At 44.1% G+C, this 19,441-nt stretch overlaps 1 protein-coding gene across 1 annotated transcript in view; it reads right to left on the reverse strand.

Annotated features, from left to right (window-relative positions):
- The window catches only part of KIAA1244 (KIAA1244 ortholog), a 243,304-nt gene that overhangs the window by 56,726 nt on the left and 167,137 nt on the right, over positions 1 to 19,441 (reverse strand). Inside the window, exons 13-22 of the mRNA XM_006834625.1 lie at positions 18,961 to 19,127; positions 16,204 to 16,369; positions 13,918 to 14,025; positions 13,349 to 13,564; positions 12,613 to 12,723; positions 9,136 to 9,286; positions 6,457 to 6,777; positions 4,076 to 4,209; positions 2,320 to 2,465; positions 710 to 889 (exon numbers count right to left, since the gene is read on the reverse strand). Coding sequence (XP_006834688.1) covers positions 710 to 889; positions 2,320 to 2,465; positions 4,076 to 4,209; positions 6,457 to 6,777; positions 9,136 to 9,286; positions 12,613 to 12,723; positions 13,349 to 13,564; positions 13,918 to 14,025; positions 16,204 to 16,369; positions 18,961 to 19,127 — 1,700 coding nt within the window. The remainder of the gene's footprint in view (positions 1 to 709; positions 890 to 2,319; positions 2,466 to 4,075; positions 4,210 to 6,456; positions 6,778 to 9,135; positions 9,287 to 12,612; positions 12,724 to 13,348; positions 13,565 to 13,917; positions 14,026 to 16,203; positions 16,370 to 18,960; positions 19,128 to 19,441) is intronic.

A 19,441-nucleotide genomic window follows, 5' to 3' on the forward strand; every position in this document is an offset into this window, starting at 1 on the left:
GGACTAAGAGCTGGTGGCCAGGAGCAGACTTGCAGAATGTGCCCTTTGGCGATGTAAATTATTGTATAAGCCTGAGTGGGGTTTTTTGTTTGTGTGTTTTTTAAAAAGCTAAAGTGGATAGAGAGAAATACTGTTAACTGATGGTCCATGGAGGGGATTATAATCAATGTAATGAAATCAGGTATATGATTTATTGAATGTAAAACTGATGATATGCTCTGTAAACTTTCACTCAATCCACAATAAAAACCTTAAAAAAAAAAAAAATGAGTCTTTGTATCCTTGAACACAGTGTATTTCCTAATCTATTTGAATCTTCTCTAAATTCTCTCAGCAACATTTTAGAGTTTTCACTGTACAGGTTTTGAAGTTCATTTGTTACTTTTTTTCTTATTTTATTATTTTTGATGCTTTTGTGAATGGAAGTCTTTTTTTAGTTTCATTTTTGTTTAATTTCTTGCTAGTCTATAGACATTCAAATGTTGACCCTATATCTAGTGACCTAGCTAAACTCTAATTCTAGCAATCATTTTGGGTAAACTCCTTAGGATTTTCTCTATAAAAATCATGTTGTCTGTGAACTAAGACAGTTTTACGTAACTTCTCTTTGTCAGTTTCCATAAAGAATCACCAAAGAACAGCGCCTGCCACCACACTCCCCATAAGTTACTACGGTAATGGGATGACACTGATTACCGGGCATGCTCACCTGGTCTTGGACATCTTCATCACACAACTCCAGCTGCATAATACGCTCAAAGGGCCGGAAGAGGGATTCATTAAAGTGAAAATGAGGGGGCTCATTCCAGTCAGTGAGAACCTCTGTCAGTATATCATGGATGAAGGAAACAGCTTTCTGAGACACGTGCCTTTCCTTGTGGCAAGCTGCCTGTAAAATTCACGGGAGAGGGAAATTCATCAGCGTTTCAGCCCAGGAATTTGAGTTTCAGAAGGACTGTCTAACTCACCTGATGATCATTTTAACGAAACACAAGCAGTAACTGTGCTAAAGTAGAAACATTCCAAGAGATAAGGACAGTGTACTTACTAAATTGCACTTTTAATCATTTAATCAGATACACCTCCAATTTCACTTTAATGTTGGGGAAAACAAGAGTTTTTAATAATTTCATCCCCCCTCTTCCTCCCATCCAAATTGACAGTTTTCTTGAATGGTATAGAATATGCTTACTATACATAGAGAAATTAGGATCTCGTCTGAGAACTGCACATGGTCTCTTACTTCTTAGCTTTGCTCCAAACAAACCCAGACGAGTCATGGATCCCTCAGTGAGATGGGTCAATTGCAACACTAGCTCTAACAGGTGCACATCTCTTTGTATCCATGCTCTTTAGTAGTCCTCACCCTCATTCTGAGCCTGGGATTGGATGTGTGGCTTCCTCTGGGCAATGGAACAGTAGCAAACATTTTTTAAAAAACATGTGTGATTGGTATTCGCCCACTTGTGGTTCTTTGGAAGCCTGAGAATGCCATGTAAACAAGGTGGAGGATGGGAAGTCACGTGGCGAGAGGTCCATTTGGCCAGTCAAGGCCATCAGGAACCAGCCAGTCTTACCAGCTGAGACCAACCTTGTCCAGAGGACCTGCCTGCCGAAAACAACTCAAATTTCGGACTCTCAGAATCAAAGCCAAATAAACGTCTGCTGTTTCCAGCCATTAAGTTTAGGGGATGGGTTTTCTTTTCTCTACCAATATGTGTTAAAGGGCTCCGTCAGAATAGTTATCACTGTAAAACAAAGCAACAAAACTGAGATGCTTAGCTTTAGAGTTACAGTAGAATTAATGATACAAAACTGTTTTCCTTTAGAGACTGAAAAGGTGCAACTATTTAAATTTTGTTGGGAAAAAGGGATGTTTTCTCTGAGAGGTCACTACCCTTCATATATGTAGCTTTCAGCAATGAGAGATTGGCAAAAGGCAATGCTATATTCATGTATAAAACTGAACTGATTAGGAATCATTGATTTGTCTTTCAGTTCCAGATTCAGGTTGGTATCAGACCATAAAGAATGAAAACGGGACTCTGCAGGATATATGAGTTCCTAAATTGTAAAGAACAAGGTCTAAGACCAGGGAAACACAGTCCTTCTAAGGAGTCTTGTAGATACCATGAGGGATAAGCAAACAACAGTGATGTTTTGGACCAGATGATGGGAACAGTTTCCTTGCTTTCTTGATACAGTGCTCTCTGCCTATACAATGACTAGAAACCCCTGAGGTAACTTTGCTGGAGTGTTCCCTGAACTTGCTGGCCTTTCTGGTAGTTCCAGCAGTTCTGGCCACGCCCAGGTGCTCACCTCCACCAGGTGTGGGGCCACGAGGCCCCAGCAGCGCATCACATGAAGCAGGGGCCTTGATTTGCTCCGCACAATCCTCAGCATGGCGTCCCCCAGGCGGAACAGGTGAAGGGCACTTTTTCGGTCTTGGGTAGATTTAACTTCTCCTACAGGAAGGCAAGACCATAAATGCTACGGAACCCAACCCAACACAGAATGAAAATCTAGGGGAATAATTCCCCTTCCCTCTGTCAGAACTGAACTGGACTGGTAAGCATGTTTTTAACACAGGAGTCTACTGAACCAGAGGGTGGTTTGTCACACTTGCACACATACACACACACACACACAGATATACACACAAGCCTCTACACTCAGATCTAAATGCCATGGGGAGAGAGGGATGGCTGGGTATCCTGAGTACAGAGCTACTGTTAACATCTACTCAGGCATCTGATCTCTTGCTATTGCTTTAATATGACCACTTTGAACTTCCCACTGCCTTCATGCACATCACATTCTATTGCTTTTCCATACTTCATACAAAATGCCAATCTTTGTTGGACTTTTCCAACCAGAACATTCCTTTTTGTTTAGCTTGTCATACAAATAAACCTTGAAATACCACAATCACTGGCATGTATTGAATGCTTGTTGTTATGTGCCGTGGAGTCGGTTCCGACTCATAGCGACCCTGTACAGGGCTTCTGAGGCTGTAAATCTTTATGGGAACAGAAAGCCTCATCTTTCTCCTGCGGAACATCTGGTAGTTTTGAAATGCTGACCCTGAGATTTGTAGCCTGATTCATAACAACTATGCTACCAAAGTTTATATGAAATAATGGGTCATCTGCTTCTTTGATCACTTAATTTTAAAGCACCCATAAGAAGTAAAGTTTTGCCATTTTTTACAGATCAGAAAACTGAAAGAAAGGCATAACGAGTTGCCCAAGATGACGTAGCTGGTAGGTAAGTGTCATATGTGACTGACACTTCCTCCTCCTATGCTTTCTGTCTCTTCCTGATTCTGCTCAGTATCTCCCAGAACCTCAGAGCCTGCTGTGTTTTCCAGCGCCAGGAATTTGATGGCTTCTTCTGGGCTCAGAGATACTGTCTATGGAAGTCTGCTTGTCTGGGAGGTTGGCTTGGTATGTTGTTATTAAGTGATGTTGAGTTGGTTCTGATTCTTAAGAGACTCTGTATAGGGTTTCCAAGGAGTGGCTAGTAGGTTTGAACCACTGACATTTTAGAATCAGTAGATGATTTGCAAGTTGGCTTGAGTCAGTGGGAAGGAGAGTGGGATGGTGGGATGAAAATAGGAACCCCAGGGAGGAAGTGGGATAACTATTGGTGGATGGAGGGGATTGTGAAATGGAGAAAGGTTCCAACTCTCATGGGAAGCACCCAAAGTAGCATCCACAGAATTTCTACATCACAAGTACATTTAACAGATCCATCTAGTCCAGCTCCAGAGGCAACAATGATACTTCCATTCACAAAAATTAATATCACCACACAGAGCACATGCCAATGTGTTGTTTCTGACTCATAGTGATGGTGTGCAGCATTTATGAGACCATCTGGTGAGTTTGAACCACCGAACTTGCCGCCCAATGCTTATCCTACAGCATCATACCAGGACTCCGACTCATGGTGCTTCAAAGCTAGATGACACATCTGTACAGGAGCTTTTGAAAGGTGACCATATACAAAGAGAACAGTGACTTCAATCTTAAGGATGCCATTGGGATCTGAGCTTCTCTAGGGAAAGAATTACCTGGCATTGCCAGAGAGTAGTCGACTGTATCTGTCACAGAATGGAAAAGCTGGGACTGTGAAGCTTTCTTCAGCTGGTAAAGAAAACTTCCCAAAGCCACTAGGTTCAGCTTATCTGTAGCCTCTTCAAAAAGCCTGGAAGTAACAACAAAAGAGCTGTTAGTTGGAAAGGATTCAGAAGAGTCTTTAAGGCAGAATGATTATGGTAATTGTGTTAGATGTGATTAATGAAAATGCTGTCTAAACAGTGTAAACAAACGCATGGTACTACCCCATCTATTATTACTGTGTAGAAGTCTGCTCTAGGCTCTAGTGTTTAATCCTAAGAGCATCAGTCTTATTTTCAAAAAACTCCCTTCATTCTCATGGCCCAGTTCATGTCATGGTATATACTCATAAAATCTGGCAAGAATTTGAAACACTGAATCCTTCCCAGAAAAAGTATCACTGGGAACAAAATCCTCAGACTTAGTTTTAATTTCTAAGTTATTGATTGGAAAGCAGCAGAAACATGAGGCTTTTTACTCCTGGAAACATTCACAGCTTCGAAAATCCTATACAGGGTCACTATGAGTTGGAACTGACTCAACGGCGCTTAACAACAACAACAACAAAACCCAAAATTGGTAAATTAATCAAGAGGCTATTGTTTAGCTAACCAAACCAACCAAACCAGATGCTGCCAATTTACAGCAACCCTACATCACAGTGCTGTGCTTCTCTCTGAGAAGAATAAACATCAGAGGAAGAGTTGGTCGAGGATACGCCCTAAGACAGGAGCGGGCCTTACAAACTTCTCAGATCTCTTGCGCTCAGGAGAGCCCTGGAGGGATGGGTATTCCCATAATCAATAAATCTTGAAGGTCCTTTTTGTTTTTCACTCAGCTGGGTAAGCACAGGCATTTCTAGTGGAAGGAACTGGGAAGGATGCGAGCACAGACAGCGGGACTTAGAGAGGACAATGTGAGGGTCACTGGATTGCTGAATGCAGAAATCAAATATGGGCTGTAGTGTGGCCCTAATGAAGGGGATAGGTTAGAGCGTCTCTAATAGGAAACACTTTGGAATCCTGGTGTGGCACTGTAGATTAAGTGCAGGACCACAAGGTCGGTTTGAACCACAGGTCCGTGGTTCAAACTCACTAGGCACTCCTCAGAAATGCTATACAGGGTCTCTATGAGATGGAAATGACGCGATAGCACGTAAACAACAACAATAGAAAGTAAATGGTAAGTCTTTTTAGAAGGGGTCATGCATGGGGTCTGTGTGTATGTATGTATGTATATATATATGTATATATCCCCCCCCCCTTGTTATTTTGTCATTCTAATTTCAAAATCATTTGGGTTCTGGGTCCCATTAACCATTTCTTCTCCCCCTTCCTAGTAAGAAAATAGTAGTGTATCTCAGGGGACTTAAAAAATGTGTGAAGAGAAATTCCATGGCTTTTAAATTCCATTTTCCCACAAATGGTTTGACTGCTCGTCATACTAGACCCCAGCTTCTGAATAGCTTCATAGCTACCTTATCAGACAAGCAGGAGGATGTGCTGGCTGCACTGAGATAGTGGAGGAGTCTCAGCACACAGCCGTTGGTGAAGGTCCAATCCAGGGCCAGCACCCAGGGGGCTGAGTTCCAGCCCAGAGTGTGCTGCGGCTACCTGGCTACCTCGGCTTTCCTTCCTGTCTGTTGGGCTTGCTTACACTGCATGTCGGACTCTTTCTATGTCAAAAGGTATCTCCAAACAGCTGGGGTTACTGCCGATTCCCCCTCCAACAGGCGATTATTGGGCATCAAAAAATAATAGATCCCACTCCTGAGTATGGGGTTTTTCAATAGAGATAATCATAAAAACAGTGGGTTTGTTTTTTGTTGTTTTTTATTTAAAAACCACCTTCAGTACTCTAAAGAAGCTCTGGTAGCATAGTGGTTACGGATTGGGCTGCGAACCTCAAGGTCAGCAGTTCGAAACTACCAGTTGCTCCACGGGAGAAAGATGAGGTTTCTGCTCTCATAAAGATTTACAGCCTCAGAAACTCTGTACAGGGTCGCTATAGGTCGGAACCGACTCAATAGCACTTAACAACAACAACAACCATACCCTAAGTGCTTTACAGGTAATGATTAGTTGAACCTCACAACTATCCTGGGAACGAGTTACCTGCTCCGGATCACAGAACAAGAGGCAGAGCTTCCAAGTGGTGGTCTGGCTGTTGAGCCGACAGTCTCAGCTGCTAGGAAACACTTTACACTAAGTGTGGAGTGTGGCGGTGACGAGAACCGTGCTTCAAAAGCATCCACGTGGGCCCTGGCCTGGCTTTGAGACCAGAAGAGACGGGAAGCCCTGGGCATGGGGATGCCTACTGGGGGTGTCCCACGCACCTGTCGGCCTGCGTGGACAGGGTGAGCACCGCCTTGGCAGCACTGTTCCCACTCATGAGGCTGCCACCGCGGAAGTCTGACGCGCGGCCTCGACTGCCTTCCCGGACGAGGTCTTGGATGGAAAGGGGCTGAATGACGGGGGCCGAGCTCAGGGAGCTCCCCTGTTGAAGGCTCAGCTCCTGGGGTGAGCTGTCACACTCAGAGTCCCCGAGGAGTCCCGAGTCCCCATATGCCTTCTGGGGCTGGCTGATGGTCAGAGGAGGCTGTGAAGTCCCATCGCTGAAGTGGTTGTGCTCCAATGTGCCCACGTACTCACATACCCTAGAGAGATCACATACAAGCAGCTGTGAGGCAGTGCTTAGCCTGCCCTGCTCCACAAACCCTATAGGCAGACGCCAAGGAAGTCCAGCCAACTGTAATCCTTCCCAATTCCTCTTCCATCCTGTTAATGTAGCTGCCATCTCCCTCTCATTCTGTCACTGTCGCTTTCCTATGTGTATTATTTTATAATTCTTTGAGTTAGACTAGATGGCCTGGAAATGGTGTAAGATTCCATGGATCCCCTGACCCCATGCTGGGAGGAAGACAGCAATGAAGCTCTGATCCGGTTTAGCTCACTGGATTAGTTTGGCTTTGAATGTTTGAGAACTTGTTTCCCAAGGGGCTTCCTTCCTACATCCAGTTTTCCATTTAGGACTTGGAAGCACTGCCTTACTTTAGATCCTGGAATGATTGTGTGGATGGCTGGCCAGAGTAGGCCCCTTTCAGGGTCTGTCCAGCCATATGGTTCATAAGAGGCCACTCTTCCCAGAATGGTTACTGGTAGAGACCATCTTTGACAAGCCATTCTGATATTCTATAAGCAGGAACAGTTTCCAATCCTGTACAAACTGCTGTATAATTTAAGCCTTTCCCCGCACCCCCTCCTTTTTATTGTGGGAGAAAATGAGAGCAGCAAGTCTCAGCCCTTAAAACCTATTCTGCTCCAGGTTAATTCATTCTGCTTAAAACCTATTCTGCTCCAGGTTAATTCATTCTGCTTAAAACCTACTCTGCTCCAGGTTAATTCATTCCACTTAAAACCTATTCTGATCCAGGGTAATTCATTCCGCTTTGACTTGTGCCCCGCAAGACTTGGTTTTCAACCTTTAAGTAACCTGCTTGCTTCTCTCACTTTGAAACTTGAAAAGTTACTTATAGCTATGGCTTTCTGAGCCCCAGTGGTACAGTGGGGAGAGTGGTTGGCTGCTAACGGAAGTCAGCAATTGGAACCCACCAGCTGCTCTGCTCCTGTGAAGATTTACAGTCCTGGAAACCCGACGGCGCAGCTCTGCTCGGTCCTGTAGCCTCGTCATGAGTCAGAATCAACATGGTGACAATAGGTTTGGTTTTTGTATTTACTCAGAAGGAGCTTTGGTGGTGCATGGTAAAGTGCTTGCTACTAACTACAAGCCTGGCGGTTTGAACTCACCCAACTGCTCTGTGAGTTGCTAGGGCCTAGCCTTCTGCACCTGAAAAAACTACTGCCTAGGAAACCCCATTAGGCAGTTCTACTCTGGCTCTGGTAGTGTAGTGGTTACAAATCGGGCTGCTAACTTTAGGGTCAGTAATTCAAAACTACCAGCTGTTCCGTGGAAGAAAGATGAGGTTTTCTACTCCTGTAAAGATTTACAGTCTCGAAAACCCTGTACAGGCTTGCTATGAGTTGGCACCGACTCTCCGGCACACGGGCTCACACGAGTCGACAAGTGACTGGCAACATCTAGCAACAACAATAGCATCTTTACCTTGGGGCTCTCTAAGCAGTGCCCTGGTTGAGTTCTGAGCACTGCTCTGAGGCACCATCAGCTTCTGTGACTGCCCACAACAGCCCTGAATGAAGCTAGCTCCTGGAACTTAGTGCCATAGCTCCTCCCATATTACTGTGCCCACACAAATGGCAGTGCTTGGGAGACATGGTTTTTGGCTTCCTTGTAGAAGGCCTGGGGCTCTGGAGCTACTGCACTGTTTTTACCGTGTAGATAATGACTATGGAATTGGCTGGGGCTTGCATTTGATTGTGGTTCTACATAGTTAATGCTGAAACCTAACTCTAACACTAAGCTTGTTTATCTTTGGCATGAATGTACTACTTCATGTAGGATACACACTGCACCGGTAACCAACCGCAAGGTTGGCAGTTCAAACCCAGCAGTCAGTCCTTGGTTGATATGAAACCATTTAACAACAACAACCTGAGTTAAAATAGGCACCTTGTTACTTTTGTACCCGTATAAACTATCTACAATCCCCCATTAAACAAAGAGGACCTCAAGAACCATAGAGTAATTGTATACCATGTTTTCATTCATGTGCATATGGTCTTATACCACCATCCATTCTTTGAGAAACTGGTTTTTCTTCCTGGATCTCTACCTCCCATTGAAAAAAGTCAACAGATAAATAATAATATCCCTCAGCCAATTTGCCACTTTGTTCTCCAAAGTTTTGATCTGTTGAGCACGTTCCCCCCACCTCTCATTTCAGTCTCTCATTTGGAATCTACACAACCTCCGTGAATGATAACTATCATTATTAACTTGCTGACTCTTGAGCCCACCCCTTCCATTTCCATCCCTGTCCCAGGCTCCCCAAGCAGGGTCGGGGGCACCTGGGGGCACAGGGAAGCCCACTATGCACCTGAACACGTGTGGCCAGCAGTCTGGGTTGTGGCTCCCCATCTCCAGGCCTACGCTGAGGATGGCATCCATGCACAAGACGTGGGCTGTGTGCAGCCACACCCCCTGCATCTTCCCCATCTGCTCCAGTTTCTGCTCCACTCTTAGTTTCACTGTGTCAGAAAGACATTTATTAAAATAATAACAGTTCAAGTGAGGGAGAGAGAAAGGGTGAAAAGGAAAGGATGTGTTGACATGCAAGGGCAAAAAGAAGTAAGAACTACCCTGGCAGCCAGCTCCTGTTTGGCAGGTGTCTGTGGCCCATGAGGCAAACCGCCAATCCACAGCCCCACAGGCACTGGGAACCCCTACTCTGTGGCTTCAGAAACTGGTGGACTGTGAGCAGGTGGACACTAGGCTCATTCAGGAGTTCTGGGTCAGGCACAGCAGTGGGGATAGGCTTCATGGACCAATTCTAGCTGAAGCCATCATTGCCCAGACATGTCATCCTCCCCAGTGTACTCAAATCAATAATACAGAAGAATTCTTGGTAGTCTGCAAGTTCTGACATTTTGCTGATGCCGTGCTTCCATTATTAGGATGACTCAAACCACATAACACATATGTGCACGCTAAACACCTGGATGACGGCTTTCACACGGATAACTGCTCTATCATTTCCCTCCCTGAGTTTATGTTTGTATTTGTGATCTCTAAATACCTGACACTCTGGTGTGGTGCTGTAGGATACATGCTGGACTGCTAACCATAAGATTGGCAGTTCAAATCTGCCAGTCACTCCTCGGAAACCCTGTACAGTGTTGCTATGAGTCAGAACCAACTGGATGGCACTTAACAATAACAATGTTGTTGATAACTAGTGAGAATGGATACAGAAAGTAACTTAAGGTGTAAATGATACAACATGACAAGTCAAGGCCAAATGATACAGTGTCCCCCATGAATGAAAGCTTTAGAAGAAGGCAGGATAACTGAGTGATAGACCAGATCTCAGAAATATAGCAGGCTGACTTCATTGGAATCTTTGAATCTGTTGTAAAGAGTACGGTGACTTTTAGCAAAACATCATTTGTCTCATGAATGCGATACTGACTTATTTATATATAATTTAAATATTAGTTTTGGTTTTATAGTTTTTTTTTAAATAAAGAACTATAAACATAAGGATTTTTATGTCATTTATAGTTTTATATGATTCCCTTGGTATACACACTGTTAAGCATTTGACTATGTACCAAAAAGTTGGTGGTTTAAACCCACCCAAAGTTGGGAGTTTTTTAAAAGTGTTGAAGAGCAAAGATGTCCACTTGAGGACTAAGGTGCGCTTGACTCAAGCCATGGTATTTTCAATAGCCTCATATGGATGTGAAAGCTGGACAGTGAATAAAGAAGATCGTAGAAGAATTGACACCTTTGAGTTGTGGTGTTGGAGGAGAATACTAAAAGTGCCATGGACTGCCAAAAGAACCAATAGATCTGTTATGGAAGAAGTGCAGCCAGAGTGCTCCTTGGAAGCCAAGATGGCTAAGCTTCATCTCTCATACTTTGGACATATTGTCAGGAGGGAACAGTCGCTGGAGAAGGATATCATGCTTGGTAAGATGGAGGGTTAGAGAAAAAGAGGAAGACCCCCAACGAGATGGATTGGCCAGGTGGCAGCATCGATGGACTCAAGTGTGGCAGTGGTAGTGAGGTTGGTCCAGGATAGGACATTGTTTCATTCTGCTGTGCATGGGGTCGCTATGAGTCGGTTCTGACTCAATGGCACCCGACAACAACAACAACAACAAAGTTGCCTTGGAATACAAGCCTGGAGGTCTGCTTCCAAAGGATCACAGCCATAAAAATCACACGTGTACTGACACCATGAGGTTGTCATGAATCAGAATAGACCCAACAGCAACTAAGTTTTTTTTTTTTTTTTTTTTCTGGAGTGCTGGTTAATGGTTGTACATTTGTAAGCATAATTGTGATCGTCTGGTTTTAGTTAACACTGGGAATCTCTGGGAGCTACTTAAATTTCAAATGGCTCTCTACATAGTATTCAGGTTTGAGGAACACTGATCTAACCTGTTTCATTCCACTAAAAATGTACCATTTCTGAGATGAGCAACTTTAAATATCTGACACAAAGTACTAGGATAAGACAAAAGTACTGCTACTACGTTTCCAGTTCATACAAGCATGGGCCTATTCCAAATAAAACATGTCTTTGTGTCCAGCGGGTGGCTGCAGACAAGTTGTCTAATGCATTTTTCTTAGTCTCATTAGGGTACATTCAGAAAAAGGTCCAATCAAAACAATGGCTTCCAAGGGAAACTGGTGGGCCAATTAAATTCTAGGCAGAGAGGTCAACCCAGAAGGCTAGGGTAACTGTTTTCTGGGACTCCAAAGGGGGTACTCTTGACAGATTTTCTCAATGGGTACAGGAGACTTATATGGGCTTATTAGTTTTAAGAAAACTGAAAACTGTTTTCTATTCCATCACGGCACCTGCTCATGCTTTAAGGGTAGCAGGGACTGTCCTATAAGGATTTCATTAGGGGTCCTTACCCCATTCACCCTACATCCCTGATCTTACTTCTTCAGACATCTTTTTGTTCCCCAAACTCAAAGGACAATTAAAAGGAACACACTTTTAATCCATTGAGGATGCCAAAACTATAATTTTGACATGGTGTAAATCGAAGAGCACAGAATTCTTCAGGGAAGGGCTAGAAGATGAAAACACTGCCTTCAGAAATGTATAGGTCTATATGGAGGGTATGTCAAGAGACAACAGCTTCACATTTCAATATGTTTGTTTAATAAAGGTCTCTGTGATTTAGTAACAATACACTTTGACTTAGCCTCATATTAGAGCAATTAGGACCATGTTTCCCATTTTTCCTTTGTTTCTTGCCTGCCTTTTATCTTTAGATACAAGAAAGGCTATTAGAAAGGCCATCCTCTCTCATTATATCTAGCTAATTAACAGCTTCAATGACTAATTGAAATCAATTATTCTTAGTCTGCAAAGCTCAGATTTTTCTCCAACAAGAGAAAGTCTTTCTTTCACTGTTTTTCCTTGTCTGTTTAATTTTCCCTTTCCGAAAAAAGCCTATTTGGTCTTTCCTTCTATAACCTGAGATGCCTTCAGAGGTACCCTCCATGAAGCCCAAAGCTAGTGGCTAGGTGTGAATTGTTCATCCAGATGGGTCTCAGGGGTCCCACAGACTCCTGTGAGCAGCCAATTGTACTTTCCTTGCCACCTGGGGTCAGTATTTCCCTTGCTGCCAGAGGGATCTACTGTAAGAAGTCTGTAGGGCCAGTCAGTATACCAGACTCAAACCCATGGGATCCTGTAATCACAAGTCCACACATACCACGCATTGTACATACACAGAGTGAGGAGCGGGGTCAGCTCACAGATGTGCGAATGTACGGGTGTGTGTATGCTGCATCCAGAGCGCCAGGTGACTGGCCCATCAGCTGTTACCTTGTGCAATGGCATCACTGGGCTCTTGGGCTTCTCGCTCTTCCTTCTCTTCCTGGACACAGGAGGCAGCTGCCATCTGAGCAAGAGCTGAGGCACAGTTCGCGGCAACTCCTGTAGAGAAGAGTAACTTCTTAACTGGCTTCAGTCTTCAACCATTCACCTAGGAGGACCCCTGCCAAAACACTGATTTCCCACTGTGGCTCTATGCAGTGTTCATGAAACCCTGGTGATGCCAACAGCTAAATGCTCAGCTTGAACCCACCCAGCCACTGTGGAGAAAGACCTGCCAATCTGCTTCTATAAAGATTGTTGTTGTTGTTGTTAAGTGCCGCCAAGCCAGTTCTCTCTCATAGCAACCCTTGTAGGGTGTTTGAGGAGTACCTGGTGGGTTTGAACTGCTGACCTTGTGGTTTGCAGTCCAGTGATGATCCTATAGTGCCAAGAAAATCACATGAGGCTAACGACAACATTGTGTTCTGAAGGAGCTCTGGTAGCGTAGTGGTTATGAATCGGGCTGCTAACCTCCAGGTCAGCAGTTCGAAACTACCAGCAGTTCTGCGGGAGAAAGATGAGGCGGTCTGCTCCCGTAAAGATTTACAGCCTCGGAAACCCTGTACAGGGTCGCTATGAGTCCGAACCGACTCCACGGTACTTAACAACAACAACAGCGACAACATTGTGTTCTATAGGAACATGGCCTCAGGTTGGGGCCAGGGAGTATTACCGCCATCTGTACCTAGGGCACAGCTCAGCCTCGCAGCCTTCCGCAGCCCATCCAGGCTCATGCAGATTGTGTCGCGTTCCTTCTGGTTCTGCTCCTTGATTCCTTCAGCTCCCAGAATGAAGGCCAGTCCTTTGGAGCTCCCCGCCATGCGACCAGTCAGGGGGGTTGACAAAGTATCGATCAAGTTCTTCCAGCAGCCAATCAGAATGTAGCGAGCAAATGCCACACCTAGCACATGACGGGGCGTGAGTCACTTTTCAGAGACACACACACACACACACACACACACACAGACCAAGAAATAGCATGTGGTTCTTTGACCATCAAATTAGCTGCATCAAGCAGTAGTCAGTTTTACTGGAGGAAGTAGCATTAAATGGATTCTACTGGATCCTGTTTCGCTTGTGTTGATAAATAATGAATGCACCTCATCAACTGGATGATGCTAAGTAACTTTAGTCAGTTACGTTTTCTACCAAGCCAAAATCTTTATTCATTTATGTCGCTACCTAATAATTTACTTGCTAGCAGAACAAGTGATGTATGTATATTCATCAACAAAGACCCAAGCCATTCATTACCTGCCACTGTGGAGTCATCTATCCTCCTGCCCTGGGTGAAAGGAGACTCAGTAGAAGCAGAGGCCATCAACTGACCCCCGATTGCACTGCTCTCTAAGCCATCAATATCTGTCAAGGAAAGAGAGCAAGGTCGTCTCTAAGTAGAGCTCACCCTCAAAGATAAGCTTGCCAATGACCACCACAACAGTCATGTTTATCGTACAAATATTTATTACAACAACTCACAATAAACAATTTTTTTTTCATTCAGTCTATTTTTCTCTCATAATGAGGGCATAGTTTTGGTATTATGCGAGTGTGTTATTTCTTATTTAAAAAAATAAAGATATCATCTAACTCAGTTAGTAGAAGAATCTGTTGATTTAGAATATATCTTTGAACACCTCTTTTATTTCCAATGCATGGTGCTACTCCATGGTGTGGTGCTGTAGGATAAGCATGAGACCACAAGTTCAGTTTGAACTGCAAGGTCAGAGGTTCCAACTCATCAGCCTCTCCTTAGAAACCCTACACAGGGTCACTGAGAGTTGGAACTGACTCAAAGGCACCTAACAACAGGTTCTGTCCTAAACTTGCCAAAGAGATTAAGAACTTGGGTTCTGGAATTAAACTGTCTGAGTTTAAATCCTTTTATAAAAATCCATTTCTAACCATGGGACCCTGGGTATATTACTGAGTCTCTCTAATGCTATTTCTTCATTTCTACTTATTCTATTCCATTGTAGGACTGAACGACTATAAAGCATGTAACATGGTGAATACAGGACTGGGCATGTGGTAAGCACTTGGTATATATCTCAACTATACTTGTTTGTTATCATTCTCTTTCTCTGGGCAATCATGTCTTCTTCCATTGTATTTACATCTAGAAATTCCCAGAGCTGTATTTCTAGATGCAATTGTATTTCAAACCCATATTTCTAATGCCTCTTGAGCATTTTTCATTCATTGTTGCTGTGTCTCAAACTGTCCCAGAACAACTTTCTTTCTTTTTTGATTGTTCTGAAGTGCTGTCAAGTCTGTTCATGTCATGACACCCTGTATAGGGTTTCAAAGGAGCTGGTGGTGAGCTTGAATTGCTAACCTTGTGGTTCAAACCGACCTTGCTGTCAGCGTGTTAACCCACAGCACCACACTAGATTAGAAAGCTCATTATCACCTTGACCTTCTAATATTTGCCAAGTCCTATCAAAACTCCATTGCACCTTTTTTTTCTATTTTATTTTTGCTGACATGATCCTGGTTTCAGGCATTCATTTCTTCCAGTTCTGAAAGGCAGATCTCTTTAGGTTGTCATAGTGGTTATGAATCGGGCTGCTAACCTCAGAGTCAGCAGTTCGAAACTACCAGCTGTTCTACAGGACAAAGATGAGGCTTTCTGCCCCTGTAAAGATTTACAGCCTTGGAAACCCTGTACAGGGTCGCTATGAGTCGGAACCGACTCCACAGCACACAACAACAACTCAGTTGACTCAGAGATTTCACCTGCAGACAGATTCCTTTTCTGGATCTTTATCTCTAATTACCTCTTCTTACAACTCAAACACCTCTTGTTTTTCATTACCCAAAAATAAAATGCAGAAGTGCAAATTTTTGACCAAGCAATTCCTCCAGGCTACCAAAGACCAATCCCAACTTGTGAGCATTCGCGCATCTTTACCTGACATCAAGTCTAAGTCACAAAAAGCCAGGAATAGCTGGGTCTGGGGGAAAAAAAACTCTGAATCCTGGCATTGCATGCTCATCTTCACACTTAAGTGAAATTTCTAAAACTAAATGAGATTTGAAACGCTGGATCCTGAGAGACTGGACATTATTTCTAATTCTGGTACAACCAGGAAGGGAATGGAGTACTTCTGATACAGATAGGCAGGAAATGGGAACACTGCCAAGTTGAAACTCAGTCATTTTACATTACTGGTACAATCCCGAGAGTACAAAATGATACAGGGCATCTATTAGCACATTAGAGCTTCCAGTAATAATTTTGGGCTTTGTGCCCAGGAAGTACTACACATTCCCAGAAGAAACTAGAGTTTTGTACCAAGACCAAGGTGCTAAGTTAGTCGTGATGTAATGGAGAACAGTGAATCCTGCCGATCCCCATAGGATAAAGGATTGAAAGTTCCTATGAGGGGAGATTCATGTCACCTTCTGGAACTGCCAGGGGAAGCTCTGTGGGAGCGGTTTTCACATCTGTAGAAACACTAATGTCTCTCTGAAATGGCCTCTGAAGCGTACATCTTCCCACCCAAGATCTCCACAGCCCTGCAACGAGTGACTGACCGGTCAGCATTGTGATGAGGGGCAAACTGTTCTCTTCAGGGCTGCCCCAGTAGCCAGCTTCTCCAAGCATGTTCCGCTCTAGCACCTGATGGTAAAGTTCCTCAATCCAGGCCTGGGAGAAGACCATCAGCACCCCACTGGACTGCACTTGCTTCATGAACTCTTTCTGTGGAGACACATCACACTAGATGTGACCAAACCCAGGCTCCTGCAAACCCAGACTCCTGAGCTCTTCTGCTGCCTCATCACTTCATGCATTCACTAACTGAAGCAAACCTTCTAGAAAACATGGTGCCTTGTTTACCAGGAATGGAGGGGAACACAGAAGGGGAACACAGAAATGGAACTGTTCCAAACTTCAGGAAGTTCCTTTTACTTATGACATTTGTTTTGAATACTCTGTAGAAGTACTATGGAGATTACATTCTATATTTTACTATTTCAATGAAGAATGGAAGGGTTAGAAACTGCAGGTATCTTTGAGTTTTCTCTTCTCATTGCCCCAAAAGCAGCAGAGATGGAATATCTTCCTGTGGTGGTGTGGGTTATTTAGTATGTCTTGTCTTTGTAGCTACCATCAAGCAACTCTTTTTCCTGATAGGTCTGGGTAAGAAGTAGGTGGGAGAAGATACTGATAAGATAACATGATTCAGCTGTGGGTGTTAATTGTGAAAATTTGGGTCGTTATGAGTCTAAACTGATTCAACAGCACTTAACAACAACAACATAGGTTTCAAATGAGCCAAATCAGAAGCAAAGAGGCATGAGTCTCACGAGTATCAAAGAGGAGGAGCCAGGAGTGGAGTGCATCCTGTGGACCCTGAGATCCCTGCACATCAAACCTTCTCTTCTCAGGGACAGAAGGCTGTGACCCCGGAGGAGTGGCAGAGGAGTATAAGAACCAAGAACCAGAGCACCAGACAGAGCAGTGGGCTTCCCAGCCTACTGAGTGGCTTTGGGCAGGAAATGTGCTTGTAGAGTGGGATGCCTCCAAACACTTAACTGGGAGACTTAGATTTGCTGACACACAGAGCTAGAGCCAAGGGCCTTCAGGCTGAGGCTCACGGTGGAGTGTTTGGTCCTGTGGGCATTTGTCAGATGACTGAAAGAGCTATGCCCCGAGCATTTTCTGACCCTGTAATGTAGCCTGTTAACTTCCCTAATCAACCCTGTAACTGAGAGTAGTGTCTCTGATTTCTGTATGACCACTGCAATGGATTACTGAGCCCAACAGAATGTGTTGTAGGAGGGATGGTTGGTGCTTTATATTTTTGCAGTTCCCCAGAAGAACCAGGGGCGATACACTTCAGGAGATGGTGTTGGTGGCTCTGTGCCGTGGAGTCGGTTCTGACTCATAGCAACTCTGTATAGGGTTTCTGAGGCTGTAAATCTTTATGGGACAGAAAGCCTCATCTTTCTCCCACAGAACAGCTGGTAGGTTCAAACAACTACTGACCTTAAGGTTAGCAGCCCAACTCGTAATCACTACGCTACCAGAGCTCCTTCAGGGGATACTTAACTTATATTCACTTTCCTTTGGTAATTTATAGTTTATACGATGCAAACAAATGATTAATGTTCTTTTCAGGCAGATCCATGGAAGAAGGCTCAGGAACTGATGTTAGAGTACAACATGAAGTGGCTTACTCAGCCAAAGTGGGCAACTACAGTATAACTGGCATCATTCTTCAGGTTCCAGGTCTTGTGGTGATACTGTATATGATTTCTGAGGAGCAGTTGGTGAGTTTGAACCAGCGACCCTGCAGTTCAAACCGACCTTAGGGTTGAGTGTTTATGTTACAGTGCCACACCAGGACTCCATTATTGAAAATATACACAGCAAAACATGTCAGCTATTTCTACACATACAATTCAGCCACACTGACTACACTCTCTGATTTGGGTAACCATTCTCACCTCCTTTTCAGGACTGTATCTCTCCAGCAAATATCACCTCATTGCTCACCCCCATAAGCCTCCTCTCTAACCTTTCAAGTTTCTGTTGTCAATTTAATTCTATGTAGACAGTTCTTTAAAAGAGCACAAGGCAGACAGTCTGTACTAATTAAGCTAAATTAGAAGGATCTCTGTTAGCATAGTGGTTATGAATCGGGCTGCTAATCTCAGGTCAGCAGTTTGAAACTACCAACTGTTCTGAGGGAGAAAGATGAGGCTTTCTGCTTCCATAAAGATTTACAGCCTCAGAAACCCTATACAGAGTTGCTATGAGTTGGAACTGACTTCACGGCACATAACAACAACAATTGTTTGATTTAAAGAAAGACTTCAGGGATATTTTTGCTTTAAGTTTTAAACATGATCTCAGGGTAGTAGTTTTAGAGGTTCATCCTGACTCAGTGGTTCCAGAGAAGTCTAGATTCTACGGGAATTTGAAATTCTGTTCTTCATTTCCGCCCTTTTTGATTTTGTGTTGTTTTTGAACTTGTATGTGTGTTGTGTGTAATAATGGTACTGGATGAAACTACTGGGCCCCAGCAGGCAGCCACCTCTGGGCAATCTCAGTTCTTTGCTTTCTGGATCAAGGTGGGTAGCTTGATCAAGGTCAGCAGCTCACAGTACTGTGCTAATCACACAGTTATGCCCTCATATCTTGGTGGCTATCTTCCCAAGTCCCACAAGGTGTTCCACCGCCATAACAGAACAATGTGGAACAGAACACCTCGTAGGGCACTCTGCTCTTCAGGAGAGAGGCCACTCCCTGCTCTCAGAATGCCCGACTCGTGCGTGCGCACCCACCATCATGCCGGGCACCAGGGCTGGCCTCTTCCTGTAGTAGTCACCATGGGAGAGCTTCAGGTTGAGGAGCAGAGCACAGTGTGCGGCCATGTACAGGCTGTCTGCGTTCATCAGCATCTGGAAGCTGAGGCTGCTGCTGCTGTCAAATCCCGGAGAGTGCATCATGCCTGTAGGGAAGAATCACGAACACCAGGCTGAAGTTACACACCGAGAATCAGGCAAAGGGCTTTTAGGTCCAAATTCCAGATGATTTGTACTATGCCACGCTGTACTTGCTGTAACCAGATACATTATTTTTAAGTGCCGTGGAGTCGGTTTTGACTCACAGTGACCCTGTATAGGGTTTCCAAGGAGCAGTTGGTGAGTTATCTTGCATTATCCTTGTAGTCCAGTGCATTATCCCACAGCACCACACCATATATATATATATATATAGGAGCTCTGGTAGCGTAGTGGTTACGAATCGGGCTGCGAACCTTAA

The sequence above is a fragment of the Chrysochloris asiatica genome, unplaced genomic scaffold, assembly GCF_000296735.1.
Source record: "Chrysochloris asiatica unplaced genomic scaffold, ChrAsi1.0 scaffold00013, whole genome shotgun sequence".
Lineage (NCBI taxonomy): Eukaryota > Metazoa > Chordata > Mammalia > Afrosoricida > Chrysochloridae > Chrysochloris > Chrysochloris asiatica.